Source organism: Zonotrichia leucophrys, chromosome 4A (assembly GCF_028769735.1).
Source record: "Zonotrichia leucophrys gambelii isolate GWCS_2022_RI chromosome 4A, RI_Zleu_2.0, whole genome shotgun sequence".
NCBI lineage: Eukaryota > Metazoa > Chordata > Aves > Passeriformes > Passerellidae > Zonotrichia > Zonotrichia leucophrys.
In genome coordinates this window covers 12891915-12914093 of record NC_088174.1, presented here as the reverse complement: position 1 = coordinate 12914093, position 22179 = coordinate 12891915, and the positions used below count along the sequence as shown (strand labels likewise).

Here is a 22179-nt window from a genome sequence, read left to right as displayed (position 1 = left end):
CAGCAAAGCCTATAAATATTCGAAATTATTTTTCCAGCATGCATTTGTGATTCATAAAATGTGGAACTATAATGAATTTCAAATGGCACATAAATGTTCAAATACAAGACACTCCTCTGTGCTTTCATAATGCTTTAATATATGTCTGGGTCGTATAAAGCTGGTGTTTAACTTGCAAAGATGTGACTAAACCCCCAGTCTTTTAACCAAAATTACCAAACAAAAACTAACAATTGCAGTTTCAATGTTTTTCAAGTGAGGATTTATCTTCCTGTTTTGCACACACAGCAGCTGTGAAAGACTGCAGGAGACAGAACTATTCCAGCAAGGGTGAGGGAGGGGGTGACCTTTCATCTGAACAATTTTCAAACCAACAAAAGCTTTTGAATAAGGAATCTCTCTGTGGTGATGAACTTGACCTGACAAGCACCTGTGTGAAGTGAAAAAAAATCTCTGTGTCTGATCCACAGCACCTGAAATGTGGGAACACTCAGTGGGATTTTAAGTACAGACCTTTCCCATCAGACACAGGTGGGGTAGAAGGCAATCCTGTGCTGCTGCACCACTCCTGGGGCCAGTGTGGCTCAAGAGCATCTTCCCAAACCTCTGCTATGCCCACACAGTCCTGCAATCCCAACCCCTTCCCCAGCAGACCAGGAATTCCCTGCTCCAGCTACATTTGAAAGATCAACCCCTTGTTGTGACTAACTCAACCCCTCCTCTCTTTCCCAAATCACATCGTGTGAGTAATTGTCTTAACCATGACTGGAAATCCTTTCAAGAGACTCATTATTTCCTCTTCTTGGAGATGCTCTGCATGTTTTGCAACAAGTCACAGGTTCTTGAACAGGCAGATACACAAAGATTATTTAGGACAAATCCAGAAATGCAATCAGACTTTGTAGTGCATTGGAACAAAAGCTCTTTGAAAGGATAACTTACAATATAATTTTGATCAGTTAAAGAAAATTCTGGTTTACAAATAGATCACCCAGAAATGTGGTCATTTGATGTAATTACATTGTGTGAATTCATATTTTAGGTCTCCTATTATCATTAATATTAGGTCAGCTGTAACTGAGCAGGCCATGGATGGGCAGTAGTGTGCAGTTCTTGGAAAAGTACAGACTCCAACTTCAAAACCAGAGAAAAATCTTTCAAAACAGAATATTTCAAAAACTCCACGGTGTATTAGGCACTGATCAACATAAATCTGAGGATGTGGTGGGAGAATCCACATGCAGAAGAACAAGAACCAAAAAGCACAGCACAAACACAGGTGTGAGCTGGGCTGCCGTGCTCAGAACTGGACTCCACATGAACAGAAGTGCTAATGAAACAAACCAAAAGGATTATTTACAAAATGGTTGTGGGTTTCTGTGGTTTTTTCCCCCACATGGATATGTTTAATGGACACAGAACCTCCACTCTTCATTTCTGCCAAGACAGAACAAAGGACTGTTGCTTCAACTCCTCTCTCTGGAATCTGGTTTGGTTGGAGAATATGGAATTGTTTCAATATCTTCCCACAGCACTTTTATCACCTTCTCTTAGACAGGATTACATTAACCAAAAGCTCTACAAAGGTAACAAATGTAGAGTCTGCCTTCACTGTCACAAGCACTTATAAAAATATTGAGAAGAAAATTTCAAGAGCACTTTAATATACAGAATGAGTGGGATAGATGTGTGGGGCTTATTTTAAAGAGACAGCCTTTATTTAAAGTACTTTGCTTTGTAGGTCTTATAAAGTAAACATTACAATACTTTTTTTTCTCCCACAAATATATTAAAATTGTTTAAATTTAAAAGGCAATTCCACAAACTGATGGATATTTTTAAAGAAAAAAAATCTAACAGAAATAGGCAGCTCAACTAAAACTAGATTTTAAACATTCTGTTTTGTCATTCCATCTTTAAAAAAAAGAAAAGAGGAAAAACACACTTTTCACCCAGACTTCCTTTACAGCAATAAGGCAACTCCAGGAGATTTGGATGAGCCCCTTGGAGATTACAGATACTGTAACTGGCTGCTCCTCATGCTTTATTACCACCCAAAGGTGCAACTATCCAATAATCACAATCACATCTGTGCATTAAAATATAAAACTTAAATTACAGATTTAAAAAATATTACTAATAGACTTCCCTATCATAAAATGCTTTACATTTACAGTACTTGAACTATTTCAGTTCTGGGTTGATGAGGTTTAAGCAATTTACCACTGCAAGAGTTAGACTCTGGAGCTCACAAACAGCACAACCCAACCAGGGGCAGCGATAGTCGGTAGTGTCATAGTGCAAATCAAAATAAGGAGTGCAGAACTGCACTAACTGTTTACATTTCTAAAATATAAATGAACAAGACGAGCTCTTATATTGTACATGCAATAAATTACAGTAAGCATATGGCAATGGGGCTGGAGCATTCTACAAGTGTAGCTGGTGTAGCAGAGTTGAAGCCTGTGAAAGATAGGACTCAGTAAACAAAACATTTCAAAGCTCTGTTGTCACTTGAACTCTGCTTTCATGCTTTGTACTTCTGCTTCCCCGTCTCGCTGATCACACAGATATGCTGAAACAAAATAAAATAAAAAGCTCCTGTTAGGAAAGTGACCAAGGTTTGACATCAATAACAAGCTTCTGAAAGCAACACAAGTGTGCTGTACACACTTGAGGAGGAAGAATCTTCTGACACTGTTTATGCAGAAAAACTCAGGCCTTGTTTTGGTCCAAAAATCTCCACATTGCCTTCTTTTCCCACCCATTGTCTGCTGGGGCTGGTGAGACCCCGATGAAGAGTTAATGATAAAAATAATAAAATGTGAGCCCTTCTTAACTTCTTCCCAGGTTTCTCTTCTTTAAATCTGACATAACTAAGCAAATGCACTTATTTGTTGCAGAAATCTGGTGAGTCAAGAAACTTCACACAAACTTCACATTATTTCAAAGCTGACAGTTGTGCACCCTCCACTCTGCATGCAGCAAAGTAACTTTTTGTTTTACCAGAGCTCCAAACACTGCCCTGCTGCTCTCAGGCGTGTTCTCATCACTGGAATATGAGGCATGATTTACAGAGCAGGGAGAATGATGTAAGGAGATTTCCCTTCCTTCCTCCTCCCCAGTTTTAAATGGAGAAAAACATACGGGAAAAATTACTTACGTTCAAATCTCTGAAGTATTCATTGTAATCTAGGGCGTATCCCACAACAAATTTGTCTGGCACTTCAAATCCAACAACTGAAAAAGTCACCAGAGTGTTAGAAAAAGAACCTCCTAGAGTTCACTAGATCTTTTTACAGAGACAATATGGAATTTTATAGATAAAGATTGTAACTCATTTTATTTCTTCCACTCTAGTACCCTCAGATTAATATTTCAGCCATTTTACAATTTGAACTTACTTTGTTGATTTATCAACTAAAGGAAATTAAATAGATGTATTTATTGGTTCCCACACAGCTGCCTGGTGCTAGCCTGCAAGAAATGAATGGAAGCTCTTAAATTTCCTGACAGGATATTATTATGAGAATGTAAAATTCCTTGAAAATGTCCTCTGACTTTGCAAATATGTGCAGAAGTGCCAATCCTTCCTGGCACTTCCTAGATGCCTGATGTGCCAGCACAGCAGCAGTGATTTGTGAGCACAGCTCAGCACTGGAGCTGCACTCCAGACTGGGCTGCAGGAAGGGTCATTTGCAGGTTTCAGAAACAGCTGTGGGTTGGCTGCTCTGGGTTTGCTTTTGGCTTTGGTTTGTTGCTGGTTTTTGTGTTTGTTGTGATTTTTATCTCCCAAAGTTTGCCTAAAAAGAGGACATCAGCCATTCCAGATTGTCTGAACAGCTCCAGCAGGACACTATGTCAGGCAGGACTAGTCCACCCTGTCTATACATATTATAATGTTACCAAAATAAATTAAATCAAAAATATAAAATTTCCAAAGGGCTTTTCTTCCTCATACTAAAATGAAAGACTCCTGAGCAGGAAAGCAGTGACTTTTTTCTCTCCTTGGCTACAATAAGGAAAACAGTGAGATAAACTGTGCAATTCAAACAAAAGGCTGTGGGCACTTTTAGAAAAACTAAGGTGATGTTTAGCACTTACTGGGCCTCACAAAACAGGGATAAAACCAGGCCCAGCCATTGCTGCCTTGTTGTCTCCTCAGAGCTCACAGGTCCTGCTCTGACAGGTTTTCTCTGGGGACAGATGGCAAAACAAATCATCTGCTGCAGGATGCTCCAAAGGCACCATTAGCCCAGCTAAGCCTCTAATGAGATCCCAGGAATGAGGGGTGTCCTTCAATGAGGGGAGCACCTCACTGAAGCCTTGAGGTATGAAAAGCTTCACTTACAGAGCAGTGTACAACCTTGCAAAGGAGGAGGAAGAGGATGTGATTCTGTGCTCAATTCTCTTCACTTCCATAATGAATGGAACAGGAATTTGGCCTCTGGAACAAGGTTAAAGCACAGAGCCCTGCCCAAGGCAGGAGGAGCTGTCACTCCCAGCACTGTCTGCTGAGGATGCTGTTCCCTCACTCACAGTCCTGGGACAGACAGGGCAGGACAAGAAGGGAGTAATTCAGGTGCCCAGACATAACCAGTGCCAATTTAGGCATTTTAACACTGTAAACTTTTATCAGAGCTGCTACCCCATGTAGTCCCCCCACATTCTTGGGGACAGCCAAATGGAGGAGGTAGCTAGGCTAAGGCACACAAATCACTCCCAAAAATGTCAAAAGCTGAATCCAGCAGATTCCACTGACTGAAGCATTTGACTACATGCAAGTTGAGAGAATTTGTACATGACAAAGGTGTAACCTAGACCAAAATATCAAAGTTTGGTTTCCAATATAATAAAATGTTGCAAATGTTACAAATCCTGATTAACTGTCTCAAAGTACATTCCAAATATTTAATTATCTAAACAAGAGCAAACTCTATCAAGAATAATTAGCGAAAACCTGTTGGGAACATCCTTGAACTTTGAGCAAAAGGTACACAATACACAGACACACTTTTAATAATGAAAAGTGGTTGTCAAAAGTCACTTACAGTCCGGCCGGTATCCCACACTTCGAGGAGTTCTTTTCACCAGCAAACTGTCAAATAAAATTAACATACAACTGAAACAGGGAAAAGCACCATGCACAAATATATGACACTGTTTTGATAACAGAGAAGCTGAGTTAAGCCAAAGTGTGCATAACTGACAGCCTAATTACACATATTTCAAACCATTATTTTACTTGCAGGTACAAAAGATCATAATGACAAAATCCAAACTTCCTAGAAACATGAATGGTTCACAGCCTAAAGGCTGACTAACAGGTCTGCAAGGGAAAGGCTGGGAGACACTTGATCTGGATGGATTTTCACTGTCAAAAGTCACTTAGTGGGACTTTATGTATGTTAGGAACTGCAATTTACCTTGTGGGTAAAGAGGCAATAATCTGGGATGTGGCCCAAGAAAAAAAGCCCAACAAAAGCCCAAGTTTTATGAAGGAAAAGTTTAGCTGCTTGAATGTGACCTCAATTGCAGTTGCACAACTTGTCCTTAACTGCTTTTCACTGGAAGTACTAATTACCCCCATAAAGAAGATGTCATTAATTCTGATGATCAGAATTAATGGTCAGAAGGGTAAAAAGCATGGAGATACAGAGCTGGGGGTACTGTGGGAGAGAGAAATGCCCTGCTAGCTTAGTTTGATTTGCTCATTACTCAACAGAGCATTTCTACCTCCTATAAGACAATCCCACAGGCCTGACATTTGTCTGTCTGAGGAACACAAAAGGTGTTTGATGGCTGAATGCAAACAGGACCAGCATAACTCTGTACACTAAGCACAGACCCCTTCCCTCCTGGATGTGGCTTCATTTGCCAGTCACAGATCTGATTTTGGTTTCTGAAACTTCCAATTTCAGACCTAATTTTTGAGAATTGATGTAGAATTTGATCAAAGAAAGCCCAAAATAGTGCTGGCATTAGTTCACATCTCCCTACTACAACTACTTAATTGTCTGAAGGAAAATAAATAGAAACCTAAAAAACCCCTAAACTAAACCAAACAAAAAACCTCAAAAACCCCAACCCAATCAACAACTGCAACAACAACAACCAAAAATTTAACAAAGAAGAAAAGATATATAAGAGAGAGAAGTCAGGCAACTGAGAACATAAGACTGTCTAGAATGATCATGTTTCCCTTGTCAGGTCTTTCCCTGGGCAGACCCAAATTACTGCAACAGGTTTAAAATACAGAAAATTGGTCTTTGCACATATATTATATTTATTATATTAAGTATATATTCTATTCTATTATATTATATTATATTATATTATATTATATTATATTATATTATATTATATTATATTATATTATATTATATTATATTATATTATATTATATTTTTACACTGTAGTGTTACAACACTTTTCAATGACACATATTTAAAAACTGGCCAGGGGGAAATCCACAAAGCCTCACCTTCAGCAGGTCACCTCTAGATTACCAGCAAGAAGAGCTGTTCTGGTAAGTCTAACAACTGCTTTGACATTGTTATGGCAACACAAGTGATTAGATATTACACCCAGCTCTGCTTTATCTCTAATCCCCAGCAGTCATTATGCTTTTATTAAAAAATACACAACCAGAGCATAGCAGCACAAGAGATGCAATTAAAAAGAAGTAGGAGGAATGTTGATATTGGTTAATAATACAATATCACCCTCGATATTTCTTGCTGGTAGCAAGTTGTTTAATTATGAAATGTTTTGAAATGAATTGATTGAAGGTGTAACTAAGCAGAAAAGCTGGAAGAGCATATGGCTGGGTGACTCTCACAGAATGACCTCTAAAGCTCAGCTGCACTGTGCACACTACACACTCACTCATGTTAGTGTGCAAACTAATTAAATTCCACAATTAAAGAAGGAAAAACAGAAAATCTCCATTGCACAGGAACACCACTGCAGTATAGTGAAGTTCAGACAGTGCCAGCAGAAAGAAACACCTTTGGAAAGACACTACATACAGGTAAGTGACAACCACTCCTTTTTCTTATTCCCCCTTCTAATTAAAGTCTACATTTATGAACTAAATTTGTGCTGAAAACATCTCTATTAACTTGAGAGGGTATTTCTTTTAAGACCAAAAGATTTCAATTCTTCTAGATACTTCTAAACTTGGACTTCAGTGGCAAAAGCCCACAAACTTTACCATAATATGACAGGCAAGAGGTGCTCAGGCATGCACAAATTCTGCCCTTCTGAAGCACAGGAGCTCTTCCAGCAATAAGACTGGAAAGAACAGCATTTCCAATATCCTTAACACATACATGTGCTTACAGTATGCAAAAGTGCTTCAGGAGTTTAAACAAGTAGTGACTTCAACAGATCACATCACATGACTCCTGCAGAAATGTTCCCTCCTATTTCCCTTCCATGGAAATGTTTTCTATGTTTGTTTTTACTTGTTGGTTTGGGTTTTTTTTTAACCTTAAGGTGAAAACCAGCACAAATAATCATCAAACATTTACCTGGCTACTTTCACCATCTTTGGATTGTACTGTTTAAGGAGAGACAGCAACGTTTTCATTGTTTTACCAGTATCAATTATATCCTGAAAAGAAAAACAACTCATGTAAGACAGTGTATTAACCATGTCAGAGCAGCACTTTCAAGTTTCTACCACCAAAATTGCTCATCCACAGCAGCATGAAAATATGGCAAACTACAGCCTGTAAAAATGCTCCCAACCAAATGCAGGTGGCACAAAGCACCCAGCTGGGTACAGTGATCACACACATTAACAAGAGTGCTCCATTGCTCTGGATAACCAGGGCTTTGAAGCAGTTGCTGAACAAGCAGTTACTGCAATGACCTGCTTGGCTCCTTTTGGATGTTGTGCTCCTTGCAGCAATGAGATAATGTTTAATTTGAGTGTGATAAGAGTAATGTTAGTCTGGCTGTTGAGCTCAGTCACAGAGTATTCCACAGGAAGAAAAGCAAGAAGGGAAAACAGGCAGAACAACTCATTACTGCAGTTAAAGGAAAAGGAGTACAATTTAATTTACAGAGCCAAGAAATACCTGAAGAAATTGCACAGGGAAGTCTGAGTGCAGTTCTGAAGTCTAAAACACACTAAAATGAATTTTGACACAGCATTTTAATCCCATTCACTGCACATATAATCAGAAAATAAAGAGAGAATATAGTGCTTGAAACTGAAGCATCAGAAATGGCCTCCTCATTTGGACTAAACAATCACACCATCTCTAAGAGGGACAATCCTTGCCCTGGCTAAAATCAAATCTATTTGAATTGAAGGAGGCAGAGAGCAAAGAAGCAGCAATATCCTGGTTTCAGTTGATTTTCCTATGACTCCTAATTAAAATAAAAATCAAACAACAAACTCAACAGAGTACCTGTCAGCATTACCATTAACACTCAATGCTTTTAATCATTAAACTCCAGAGAAGTTGAAGATGCACAGGTATATAGATAAAAATCAAAGTTGGTAAATAAACAGCTACTTCCATGCTTTAAGAGAAAAGCAGAACTTATTACTGATTTTCTGTTGTGTGACGAGCTGTTTATTGGAGATTAATTTCCATTTTGTACAGAATTTTTTGGACATTAAAGGGCTGCAGTAAAGCCTAGCACTCAAGACATTAAATTTACAATAGATGTGCATTTTGCCATTTGACAGTTAGAATGGTGATCAGTAAGTGTTCATATCTGACTCTGTAAGACCAGTCAATGGACAGATGATTCACTAAACAAGTAAGAAACTAACCTAATCTGGGGATTGCATTCATCTGAAATGGAGCAGATTCATAATTAAACACATCTGTCTATCTGAAGCAAAATATACTTCAAAGGACACCCCTGATCACACAGTGACTGCTGGATACACACTATTTTGGTAGGAGTTTTGGAACTGCATGGGCTTCCTGTGGAATAATATAACCTTCTCAAATTAGAAAAATAATACATAGAAACACATTTTATGGGAGGAAACATCCTTTCCTTTGGCTGATGCATCAGTTGCCATAGTTGTTTCTTTGCTTACAAACATGCCATTTCCATATTTGGAGCCTTAACACATTATTAGATTGCACATCTGCTTTTCCTGTCTGCTGCTGCTGCTTCCTATCCTGAAATTGCCAATTGTACTCAAGGAAAGTGACACTGGCTGCACATCAGCAATGGTGCTCATCAAGATTGAGGTAGGAAAGCAAGAACTGAGCACCAGAACCTAGCAGGCAATCAAAGTGAGCTGTACTGAACCTGGTATCACCCAGAGAACCATGACAAGACAGAGGAGTGGGAATTCAGCAATTGCAAAATGCCAATTAAGAATTAGCATTCTCTGTGTGTCTATTCTTTAAACAAACCACACACAGGGACACTGGGCTTAGATCTGGTTTTCATGTATTTTAGGATACTCACACCAGGAATCTCTTTCTACCTCTGCAGTTTAGTTAGTTTAGTTTCCTAACTTGCTGGGATGAACCCAGAACAATAACATGCTTAGCATCACTTTTTTTTTACTTCTTCAAACAAAAAAAAAAGGGAAAAAATGAGACATTTTAGAATTGACAAAATCTCAGGAAACATAAAGAAAATACAAACCATTTTAGAAGGATGTTTTCCTGGTTAAGTATAGCAACTGAATGCAATTTGAGAATTCAAAACACAGCTTAGTTCAAATTCAGAGGCCACTTGCAAAATTCAGGGCTGAAATCAGAAGCTGGAAGCCTTGAAACCACAAACTGCAGGTTTTTTGGCTTAGGAACAACTTCTGTTAGAACCCTTTTACCTGTCACACATTAGAACTTCCAAGTGAAACATAATACTTACTTCTACGATCAAAACATTCTGGTAGGAAGAAAAAGAAAAACAAATCCATTAGTATCTAGACAACACACAATTTCTTATTAATCTTCATAACTCATTTTCAGTGCACTTAAATATTTGCACCACCATTTATGTATGTTTACATGTGTAACAGCAACTGCTTTGTAGATTAACATTTGTAGTTTGCATTTCTGATGTTCTAATAACAATTAGCTGAGATTCTTTTCAACAGTTCATGCTAAGTACAGTCCTTGAATTATTCACACTTTGAAAATTCTAGACATATGCAAAAGAGATCAAAACAGAGTCTATACAATTCCTATTCTTCCAGAGAAGGGTGTCCTACTGTAGAGACAGGTACAATTCTGTCATACCTACATCCTTTACATGACACACATGTCCTAAAAATCCCCTATGTGTGAGGAGAAGGGGAAAGTGAAGTGTTCTGACAGAGCAGGAGCAGTGCTGCTCCAACCCCTGACATCTGGCTCAATGATCTCCACAGAATCACTGGAGAAAAGCAGATTCCCAATTTACTTTCTCCTATTTCCTCCTCTTGTCACTGCCCATCATGAGGATCTGTGTTCCTGACATGGCTGCACCTCACCCATCTCAGCAGAATGAATTCCCACCACTCCTCCAGGGGAGCAAACACGGACACACAGAGCTGTACCCACCTTCCCAGTCAGGGTTGAGAGGTCATCTCCCCCAATGACTTTGATATCTCCAGTTGACTGATCATTCTAAGAAAGAGGAGGGTGAACATTTGCATGACAAGAATTAAACTGATTTTCTTCTTGCAGTAAATGTCAAAACTGTGAAGTACACAACTGGTAAATGTTAAAGCTTTCAGAAGCACAGCAACAACAGCATCTCAATGAACAAAGAAATTACAAGTGATCAACTTCATAGATAGTTTTTCAGATAAAAGACTGTTTGACAAGAGATTTGCATCAATACATAATCTGTGACCATTATATACACATATGTATCTAAAAAGTAAGGACTTACTATGCATTCTCTACAGATATAGAAGCAGGACAAAAAACACTTCTGGTTTCCAAGCTACAGGATGCTGTATAGCTGGTAATTTACATTTTAAACTTTATTGCTTTAGAAAGTCTTACTCTGAATAAGAATAGGCAATCATAACAAGAATAGCCAGCAAACAAGGCACTGATTGCTATTTAGAACAATAAGCTACAAAAATAGCCAGAAAAGCTTATGCTTAGTTTACAGCCAATATTGGTAACAAATGAAATTAGTTCTTATACAATTGAACAGCAACACAGGTACACCATCACTACACTGCATTTTGCTTCAGTAAATCTAAACTGTGATAAAAACACTCAACTGACTTTAAACCTTGACAGTGTCTCACAGCTCATATTAGATGTCACATGCAGGTGCTAAGTTCCTGAGCAATGAAAGGGTGAAAAAAGAGTTAAAGATTTCTGACATTGGCTATAACCAGATTTCCACTGGCAAGAACTTTGTTTAATCATTAAGCAATGTTTTAATTATCTTCAGAAGCCTTATTTCCGAGTTCACTACTGGTAAGACTTTAATGCTTCATGGTTTAACACATAAGAGTTTTACTGTTTAGATCTGTTTTCACTGCCTCCCTGTTGTCACTGCTGGAAAACAATAATGTTTTACAAGACTGTGACTTCTGACTCAAGTGACTCCAAGATCACCTTTTAAAGTGGCATTTGAAGTTCCTTACAGTATCTGCTGGAAGGTTTGGTTAGCAGAGACCTTTCAGAACACTGCTGTCACCAGCCTAACCAGAATTTACCACACACTCCACTGAAAACCCAGATTTTCACCAGTGACAGTGCAACACAATCACTGTCTTTTGGCTGCCCTTCATGACCATACAACAACATTTGCTCATTTCCATGCTTAAATGCAGGAGACTGGTGAAAAGCCATTGTTCTTGTAACACAACCAGAATAAACTGTTTGTCAAGAATAGTGAGAGCTGGATCTGATCACAAACACTATCTTTCCATTTCTTAACAGCTTGCCAGATCCTTAAAATTCATCTGTAAGGACTTGGAAAACTGGAGTTACAAGTAAAGTTTAATCACAGCTTGATCATGTCAGTTTTCTTAGACAATTATTTTGGGTGCAGTACAGTATGAATTTTGCACTGCAACACAAAAAGACCCCATAATCTTGTAAATATTAAATGATCAGTTTGAAACAAGAATAGAACTTCAATTACATCAATTACAGAACCATTACAAAAGTTCACGTGCCTCATTTATGCCACCAGGATATTTTAAACATCTTTTATGCAGTCTGTAAAGGCAGGCAGCAGGATCCAGTATTCACATCCAGAGACAGCAACAAGAGAGCTGAAAGCTCCACCTCCAACTGTCCATTACAGTTTGTGATGATTTTCACACCACTGAACACAGATCCCTTCCTGTAGCAAAGCACAGATGAAAACTGCAGAGCAGATTTAGCACTCTGACACTATTACTGATGGAAGACCCAGCCAAGCTGTTACATTCATGTCCACAATAGGATAATCTTATCCAGTCTATCAAATTATGCAATCTAAAGGACCTAAATTTGGATATTAATAACCACCTAAGAGAGGCTACAGAAAAGAAATGGTCATGAATAGTGTAGTGGAGGCATCACATAGCAGCTCCTCACTCATCCAGAACAAGAAAACATTCTTTTATAGAACTGGCTGACAAAATCAAAAGCCTTCAAGCCAACACCTCAAAGAAAATGTCTGGCTTCAACAGCTTTCTGTCTGCATTTCTCTGCTTTTCTCCTCATCCACTTGTTTCTATAGTAAAAACAGGATTGTAATCTCCATAAAACTTACTTTGCTGCTCACTCCCCTATTAATATCAAGGCACTGTAGTTCTGAGAGGAAATACACAAAAACAGCTGTAGTAAAGAAATGATCCAAAACACATCTAGGACACCAGATAAAAGTCAGCCTTGCTTTTTAACAGAGACTTTTTTCAGGTGTTTCAAACTATTTCTCCAGTATTTTTTTTTAGTTAGAAAGTAAAGAGCATGAAGGGTGTAGCCTTTGTACTGATTCTTTAAACAAGGTAAGTTATTGGAAGTGTTCCTATGTGAAGAAAGCAGAAGATACACAATTTCCACTGAAAAAAGCCCCGAGATGGAAGTCATAATTTCCTATTCTTTAACCTACTTTTCTGTAATAAAGACATTCAGTTTGCTGCAGCTTTTACAGGCAGAATATTGGGCATGTGGGGGCTTTGGGGTGAAGTGGTCTTGAGGCAGGAGTCTGCACTTTTGGGAGGCACAGCAGAAAAGAGGCTCATTCTCTCCCTCCCTGATTTTATCACAGTGCACAAGCACAAAGTGCCTTGTGAGATACAACCAAGGGCTGGCAGAGCCCTTCTGCCCAGGCCTGCACTCTCTCACATTAAAGCACATAACTGAATTAGTGCTCTGCACACTGAGTGTGGTCTGCAGGTAACCCCTGCACAGGCAGCTGTGAGTGCCTCAGGCTGCCTGTCCTGCAGAAGGACTGCACCAAAGCCACACACAGCCCTTGCCTTTGTCAGGGCACTTTAATGGAGAGCTTGAGAGGAATCATGGATTAATCAAGTTCTGCAACAGTCCAGGCTAAGTCTGTAAATAATTCCAACTCAGGTTTCACAGTTTAATGAAACAAAAGATGAGAGTGATTTTTTCAGTATCTATATTTTTCTGCTGGAATAGGAAATAGTCTACAGCTGGGACAAGTAACCCTGACTTCAATGCAAAGCTGCTGATACAGAACAAACAGCATAACATTGTGAAAGAGTGTATTTAAACACTCTAAACTAAAACAAAACAAAACAAAAAGTTATTATTTCTATTATATAGATGGTCTTAGGGAAAAAAACAATAAATTTCCGAAATCCCAAAAACATGAGAGTTGGCTGTCAGCAAGCTGGAAATCATACTGTGCTAACAAACATCTGCTTCTTCCCCTGACCTGCACAACATAACCCTTTGCTTCCTTCTGTAGAACCTAAAAGTTACCTTGTGTTACAGAATGTTCTGTTTCCCTACAAAGTTGAATACTTGTGTTCAGAATCAAAAGAAATTCTTCCCCTAAAAATCTAAACTCAAGGCAACCTATGCCTTGTCTTGAAAATGTAATGCCATATTCAGAGGCTATTAATCACAGATCTAGGTTTATGTATCTAGTGTTTCCTCACGATCAAATACAACTAATTTTGTTCATTGTTGGGTTCATCAAAACAAAAATGATGTCTGGCCCATATAAAAACTCTCAGAATTAAATTTTTGTAATAACAGTTGCAGAAGAATTCTATGTATTGGTCTAGAGCCACAGCTTTAGAGATAGGGTAGAGGGCAGAGAGGAAATTGCTGAACAAATAAAGGACATGTAAAAGGGTCTCTCTCCTCAGCTAATGATTTTACTGGGGTGAGGAGACATCAAGGTCTAAAAGAAAACACATTATATAATAAGGTAGAGAAAGTATAAATTGGCTTGTGACTCTTAATTCCCTTAATTATTTGTTTAATATTAGCATATTAGAGCAGTAACAATATTAAACCACCTCTGTTAATAATTTGTAGTCGACTTAGCTAAAAACTGCACAGTACTGCATAGATACTTACACAGTAACTCTTCAACCTGATGAAGTCGACTGTCATGGGGATTGATTTGTCACTGTTTCTGTTCAGGGCTTTGATGTAGTCTAATAAATCAGCAAAAAATTTATAGCCACCCTTGAGTACACAGAGTGCCACAATGTGGTGTCCTCCCATGCCCTTCATGATTTCTCGTGCCAGTCTCTCCGTCCTAAACAAAACCAAGGAAGAGTGAGCTGTCATAACATTGCACTTGTCCACTGACACTCCCAGCAGCAGCAAACACACACAGCAAACCTGGAAACACATTTTGCTTGGAAATATTTGCCCACCACTTGGGTCACTTTTACACCTTACTGGCCAACCAAGTTTTGCTTTTCAAGGTTAATCCAACAGCAGCGCTGCCAAACGCGCTTGTTTTGCTACCATGGGCAGCCAAAGCAAACCTCAACACCCTGAAACTGCTTCAGTGGCAGATAAGAGACATGAAGGTGTTTTCTCCCTCAAACACAGGTTCAGCTTCCATGCAAAGAGCAATGTAAGCTAACACAACCCCAAAGGCAGCGGCCCTCAGCAGCTGACAAGCAAGAAAACTCTCCAATTTTAAACTAATGTTAATTTGCCAAACCAGAATGCCAGAAATTTGTCCTGAAAGCAGAATACAATACCAGCAAGGCAGAGCAAGAGAATGCTGCACCGTTTTTCTGCAATAATTGTTTCTAAATTTATTTTGCCATTTATTTTAGAAAGCATGGTCTGCATTTATTGTGTGCCAGCTGACAGCAGGTTTCTCAGAGAAAGCCAACCATTATAAACATTACGTCAATTCCTTAATGATGTGTACTTTGTCCAATTTTTTCCTCTATATGGACTTCCAATGTAAAGTTTTAATATTTAAAAAGAAATTTTTTATAGGAATGTTCATTGTATCTAGTCAAACAGAACCATGCAAAATCTGAATACATTTCTAGTCACAAGATCCCCTGGAATTCTCATCCAGCACCACTCATAAAAGGCTTAAATTCACTGAATTTGTTGTTCATTCTCACAAAGAAAATTAGCAACTTTCAACCACAAAGTAAAACAAAAATGTCTTGTGGGCTTGTGAACACATTTCTGATCACACAAGATAAAACTTGCACAGCACATCACAGATTTCAGCAACCACAAAAGTGATAGATTGATATTTGCAGAGGATAATGTTTTTCTTGGAAGGCAGGAGAAAGTTGGACGTTATTTATCCACCACATCAACATGAGAGAGTCTAAAATGATGTGATTAATAGTTCACTTTTAGTAATATCTTATGGAAATTCAAGAGACACAACAAAATGTCTTCTAGTTAGATTTTAAAAAAGTAAAACATCAAAGAAACACTGGAAAGAAATCCTAAGTTGCTACATACTACAAAATTTTGCCTGAGAATTACAACCAATTTTCAAAGAATAGCATGACTGCAAATGTACAAACTCTAAGAAGCCAAAGAAAAAAAATGAGATTAATTGTCCATTTGAGCCCCTAATTAAATGTAATCTATTTAGACAGTCTCCAAGCAGCAAAATTATCACTGGAAGAAGTTTATTCCAGTTTCATGCAATCAGTACACTGTCTGAAGTCAAACAAACCTGTCCATGATGAGCCCATGAGGAATATAGACTTTTTCCAAATCATCTGCATAATGTTTAGGTATGCAGAACAAATCCAGGTCGTAACCTTGTTCATCATCGCCAATCTGAAAAGGAAACAAGGAGAGATTTCTACAAAGTCTTAGGGAAAGTCTGTGCTGAGAAACTTCAAGTCCTTCACTTTATTCAGTAAAAACTATGAGTAAAACCTATCAAACCCATAACGCTCATCAGAACCATCTTACTTCCCCCTCTTAAAAAACATCAGTCACACTGAACACAGAGTAAAGTGTAATCTAAGAGTTCACAAGAGTTACTTGAAATACCATGAGTTGTTATGCAATGCAGTGTGTGAAAGCCCTACAACGTTCTCCTCCAGTGGAGAGCAGGAAACTGAAGTTACTACATCTCAGTGAAACTTTATATTCCATTACAAAAATAATCAAGCTTTTTAACCCCTCTGATTTTCCTAGTGTAATGCAAAACCTGCATCTGCAATTAAGCAAGCAGAGGTTCTGACATGGACACCTTCCAAATCTCCACAACACTCGATCACAACAAAACACAGGAGCCAGTTTGCAGGACAAGGCAAGAGAGCTCCATGAGCATGACAAGTTATGCTGCTGTGAAACAACTCTGCTCTGACCACCACTTCCAAAATGGAGAGGTTCAAGATTATTCAGAATCTGAAATTAAAGCTTTCAGCAACCTGTTCCACATGGGCAAACTCCCTGTATGAAACAGCCTGCAACACTGGCAAGGGCATATTAATTAGGACAGGGGATTAGCAAACATACATACATTAAATAATGATACTGAACACTGATGAGGTTCAGGGCACGCTGTTACATCAAACAGAGCCTTCCCTGAACCCTAACCCTGCTGCAGCTTGAAAATGATGTGGTTTTTAAATTACTTCCCTCTCTGGTTCTGTAGCTGAACACTACTATGTGAAAAAGAATTTCAGAGGGAAAACAGAAGGTTAGTGCTGACAGTTCACCAGGGCAGGCATTTTAAGTATCCATTTTGGCCACTAGTACCCTTGCAGGACTCAAATCTTATTTCAGCGCCTGTGGAAACACTTACCTGGCTAGTGGTTAGACAACTGTTTACATGGGGTTTTTGCTGATTAACCTTTAATGAGTATTTAATCTGGGGAATTTATTATTTCACCTCCCATCCAAAACTGACCCTGTCTGAGCTGCACACATACAGCTCGAGCTCAGGGTCCCTGCAGCCCACAGGGACTTATTTCAAGAAATAAGGCAGGTCCTACCCAAAACTCATGGGGTTTTTCTTTGGTCAGACCCATCGTTATATCCAGCGTGTCTACTAAACCTTCCGTTCTGCATCTGGCAGGGAATGGGCCCTTCCTACAGGTTTTATTAGGTATTTTACGGACTGCGGGGATTTACTGTCGCAACCTCGCGGCCGTCACAGCTCTCGGCCATCAGACACCGCACGCACTTCATCAGCACTGGCACTTGCTTTACAACGATAAATAAAAATGAGCATTAAGAGCCTCAGCAGATGCGGCAATTACACAAAAATACCAAGGATGCTGCTCCTGCAGAACCAGACCCCGCTCACACACGTGGGGCTCTCCCGAGCGGAGCCTCCCGCACGCCGCGAACAGCAACAGGAATAGGAAGTTGTGCGGCGCTGGGGGAAGTTCTTCCACCTTCGCTCCGGAGGCGCCAACGCCGGCTCTGCCCGTCGCCCTCGGGCTCGGGATCCCCCCGGAGCCCACCCCGAGGCACCCGCGGCCGCTCCGGGGACCGGCCGGGGGCACGGAGGGCAGGGACGGACAGCCCGGGCCCGGCGCCGGGAGGCCGGGGCTGCCCTCAAGGTGACTCCGCGGGGCGGCGGCTCCCGGCGCCGAGGGACGCGACGCGACATGACACAACACACGATACGAGACGCCACGGCACGCCACTCCACCCCTCGCGTTCCCTCACAGATCACCGTATTCCGAGGGGCAGGCGAGGGACAGGGGCCCCCGGCGCCCAGCATCCCCCGTCCCGCGGGCGGCATCCCCCGCACTCACCACGATGCAGGGGCTGGGGGTCGCCATGGAGCGCGGCCCGGCCGGCGGCGGCTGCGGGCGGCTCGGAGCGGCGGGAGCGGGCGCTGGCAGCGGCAGGAGCGGCGGCGGCAGCGGGCGGTGGGAGCAGGAGGCGCCGCGCCCGCTGCGGCCCCGGCGCCGCCTCCGCGCCCTCCGCGCTCCCCGCCCTCAACATGGCCGCTCTCCGCACGCTGTGCAACCGCTCGGGGAACGGCCGGAGGGACGGGGCAGAGGGGACACATCACCCGAGCTGTGCCCTCGGTGGGGCTGTCCCCATCCCAGCAGGGTGTGGGTGTACCCCCGCTGTCCCACGTCCCCGCTCCTTGTCTTGAGAGCTGAGCCTCCCCTCGCACAGCCCGCTGTGCGCTCCCCGTCCCCTCAGGATGACATGGGAAGGTGACGGTGCTGTGTCCAGTGCTGGGCCCCTCGGTTCAGGAAGGACATTGAGGTGCTGGACCGGGTCCAGAGAAGGACAACAGAAGTGGGTGAAGCCCCTGGAGCAGCACAAGTCTGATGGGAGCTCCCGAGGGAGCTGGGGGTGTTTGGCCCGGAGAAAAGGACGCTTAGGGAGGACCTGACTGCTCTGCACAGGGGCTGTAGCCGGGCGGGGGTCGGGCTCTGCTCCCGGGGACAGGAAAGGGGACACAGGCTTAAGAACACGTTTAGGTTGGACATTAGAGAGAATTTCTTCACAGAAAGGATGATTAGACATTGAACAGGCAGCCCGGGGAGGTGGTGGAGTCACCATCTCTGGAGGTGTTTAAGGAAAGACTGAACGTGGCACTCAGTGCCATGGCTCGGCTGACAGAGTGGTGCTGGGCCCTCGGTTGGACTTGATGATCTCGGAGTTGTTTCCAACCGAATTGATTCTGTGCTTCTGTGGCTCCTGATGTCGGGGGAACAGGGTGCGTAACTGCTGTCATTCCAGAACCAGGCACAGGGATGGATGCACATCCATCAGGTGTTCACATCCATGGAGGGGCTCCACAGACAGAGGTGAAATAATAAAAAAGCATGGATCGTTCCAGTGGTCTCAAATGAGAGAAAAAAAAAGTGTCAGCTTTTCCTGTAGGTGTGGACAATAAGGATAATTAAGGACAACACAAGAGTGCAAATGGAAATTCATGATTTCTTATATTATGTAGCAGCTGAAGACTTTCCCCTTCTTTTTCTAAGGGGTGTTAACCAGGTTTTATTTTATGGTGCATAAAATCTTGGTGTCAAAAAAAGGATAATGATTCTTAAAAATAACTTTACTCATAAAGAACTGTAGCAATCACCCTCTGATATGCATCTAGCATTATTACTGTTAGCTCAGAAAACACAATGAAATCAAATTAAGTGTTCCTTTGTATGAAACAACCAATTTAAGCAAATTTTAACTAAGCAAATGGGCACGATCCTGATCCCTTGTGAGCGCTGTATTGTTAGTCTGGGTGGGTTAACTGGAGTGGGTGGAACTTCATCGAGTTGCCTGGAGCAGCAGAATGAAACATGCCCTGCAGCTAAGGGATATCAGGAATGTGTCATAGCTGGACTGTTTCCAGAAGGCCAGGGAGAACAGCTGCCCTGTCAACTTCAGGGAGAGCCTGACATTAGTGGGCAGTGGGCAGTACCTGTGGGGAGACTCTGCAACCTCAGAAAAACTGCAGGACCTGATTTTAGTTACTGAAGTTTCTCATTAATGACTAATATCAATGTCTGCCATTAAAGTAGCATCCAGCAGCACCTTTCTGATGGCATGCAGGAGTTCTTGGCTTGACTTCCATGTGGTTTCTCCCCAGCAAACAAAGCCACTAGTCCTGTTTTGCCCTTCTGGATGAGCAGTTTCTTTGTTCCTCCTGCCAAACAGCGCATTCCTGGATCCAAAGCATTTCTGGTCCCACTGGCACCCCATTACGGAGGGAAAAACAGATTTACAAAAGCAAAAGTATTTGCTGATATGACAGGAAGTTGGTCAGCTGAGATCAGCACCAGATTTAGAAGATGACCAATTTTGCTCTTGCTGGTTACAAGGCCACTGAGGCTTGCAGGGCAGGGTGAGGGAAGGGGTTCAGAGGTACCTGGGAGCTGCACATTTTCTGTCTAGATGATGCATATGATGGGAAAGCCAAAGTTCTGATTTCTCTGGTATGCACAGCTTTTTACAAGGCAAAATAATGTAATAAATGTGCAGAGTGTTTTGTCTCTGAGTAGACTCTTAATTTCATAATTATTTTGTCCTCTGTTGCCAGCCAGGCGTATCTCAGTGCTCAGGCCCAGTGAACCATGGCCTGTGTGAGCACCAGTTGTAAATAATTTTATTAGTAGACTTTTAAAAACCTTTCTTGCTGACCACATGTCCCTACTGGTGGGGTACCAGGAGGCAGCAACTGAGTACTCATCTTTTGGAAGCACCTGAAATGGTGTGCACTGGGTCACATCTTCAGGTCAGTGCCCATCCACCAATCCCCTGCTCTTCTCCCCATCTTCCCTCCCAGCTTTGACATTGCTGCTGGCTGACTCACAGGGAATCAGCAGAATTAATCTGCTGGTTTTGTTTCACAAAACAAGTCTCCTAAAAAAAGCAAAGAGTACAACCAGTTTTCAACAGATTAACTAGACCAGCAGGACTCCCTTGTGACCAGAAATTTGTCTGTGCTCACAGAATGGGGGAAAAGGAAGAATTCCGGGGATATTAACCCAGTCCTGAGAGGAGCACCACTATTTTTAATCAAGAGGAAAACCAAAAAGAAATATCTGATTAAATTATATAGAGAGCATTCACTAGAATGTGAATTTAGTGCACAAGCATCCCATCTTCTTCATGGCTGCAAAGAAATCTTTCCACTCTGACTAGTAATTTAAATAGCATATAATTATTTTTCTAGCCAAATGTTTCAAATGAGAGGGAGGGAAGAGGAAGCCAGATGTACCAAAACATCATTTAAAAAGAGACACACCTTTCCTAAGAAATATGAAATAGATGTTGCTCGTTGCAAAACACCTTTTAAAATCATGTTCTTGTTCTCTGTCTTGTTGATTCCTGCAAAAAATTTGTCATCACAGTGATTCTCAGTGGTGGTGTTCTCCATGGATTTTGGAAAGTGGTGCCTATTTACTTCTTGGTTTCAAGACTGGTATATCCTGCATGGTGAGAGTTTATCAAATTTCCTCTCCCTGCCCAGATAATAAGTGACAATTTACTTACCAAAACTAAGATAAGGAAAACATCTGAATTGATGTACTTCTCTGGAGCTGTAGATCACTTCCTTTTTCACTAAAAATGTTTTCATAGCCCAGGATGGAGGTTGGGGTAATTACAGACATTAGGTCTTTATTCAGTAGTGCAAGGACTGGTTAGTGGCACAAAAATTACACAAGTACTACAAAACACAGAGCAGCGGCTGATCAAAAACCTGAACCATCCTGAGAAACACAGCCTGGATGGCTGCAGATGCTCTTGGGGCTGGTATTTGTGGCATTTATCAGCTTTCATTTGCAGACACCCGTTCAGAATTGTGGGCTGGTATTTGTGGCATTTATCAGCTTCCATTTGCAGACACCCGTTCAGAATTGTCCCTGCAGCCCCAGACAGGCTCTGTCACAACAGACACCGCGCTCAGCGCCCAGCGCTGCCCTGCCAGGAGGGACCCGGCCAGCAGAAATGCAGCAGGGATTATTGAAAATGGCACTGAACCAGCAAAGGCAGATCCAGGCCCTGCAGCAGGGCATGGGCTCAGCAGTGCCACACCTGGAGCACAACCCTGTGCTGTGGGGCCTTGTGCCCACACAGGCACCCGAGACTGTGGCAGCCCAAGCCCCACGGCTGTGACTGAGCACTGTGTGGTGAACATTCCCCCAGCACCTCTGGGGTCTGGGCTTGCTCCTCTCCCTGCTCTCCAGACACCTTGTTCCCTGGCACAGGAGAGCTGTGAGAAATGGCTGGGATGGAGAGGAAGGCACACCTAAAATCCAGAGACCTGCCCAAAGGATATTTTGTTTGTTTGAACCTGTCCTAACACAAGGGTGGAAGCCTGAGCAAT

The 22179-nt window shown here is 41.5% G+C and overlaps 1 protein-coding gene across 1 annotated transcript; it reads right to left on the bottom strand.

Moving 5' to 3' along the window:
• Positions 1-1700: 1700 nt before the first annotated feature.
• On the bottom strand, positions 1701-18283 carry HPRT1 (hypoxanthine phosphoribosyltransferase 1). The gene is made up of 9 exons (XM_064712590.1): positions 18137-18283; positions 16090-16196; positions 14493-14676; positions 10536-10601; positions 9862-9879; positions 7536-7618; positions 5052-5098; positions 3164-3240; positions 1701-2575 (listed from the first exon to the last, which is right to left on the bottom strand). Exons 1-9 carry the CDS (start codon positions 18161-18163, stop codon positions 2528-2530), a joined length of 657 nt encoding a protein of 218 aa, XP_064568660.1. The 5' UTR covers positions 18164-18283; the 3' UTR covers positions 1701-2527.
• Between the last annotated feature and the right edge of the window lie 3896 nt (positions 18284-22179).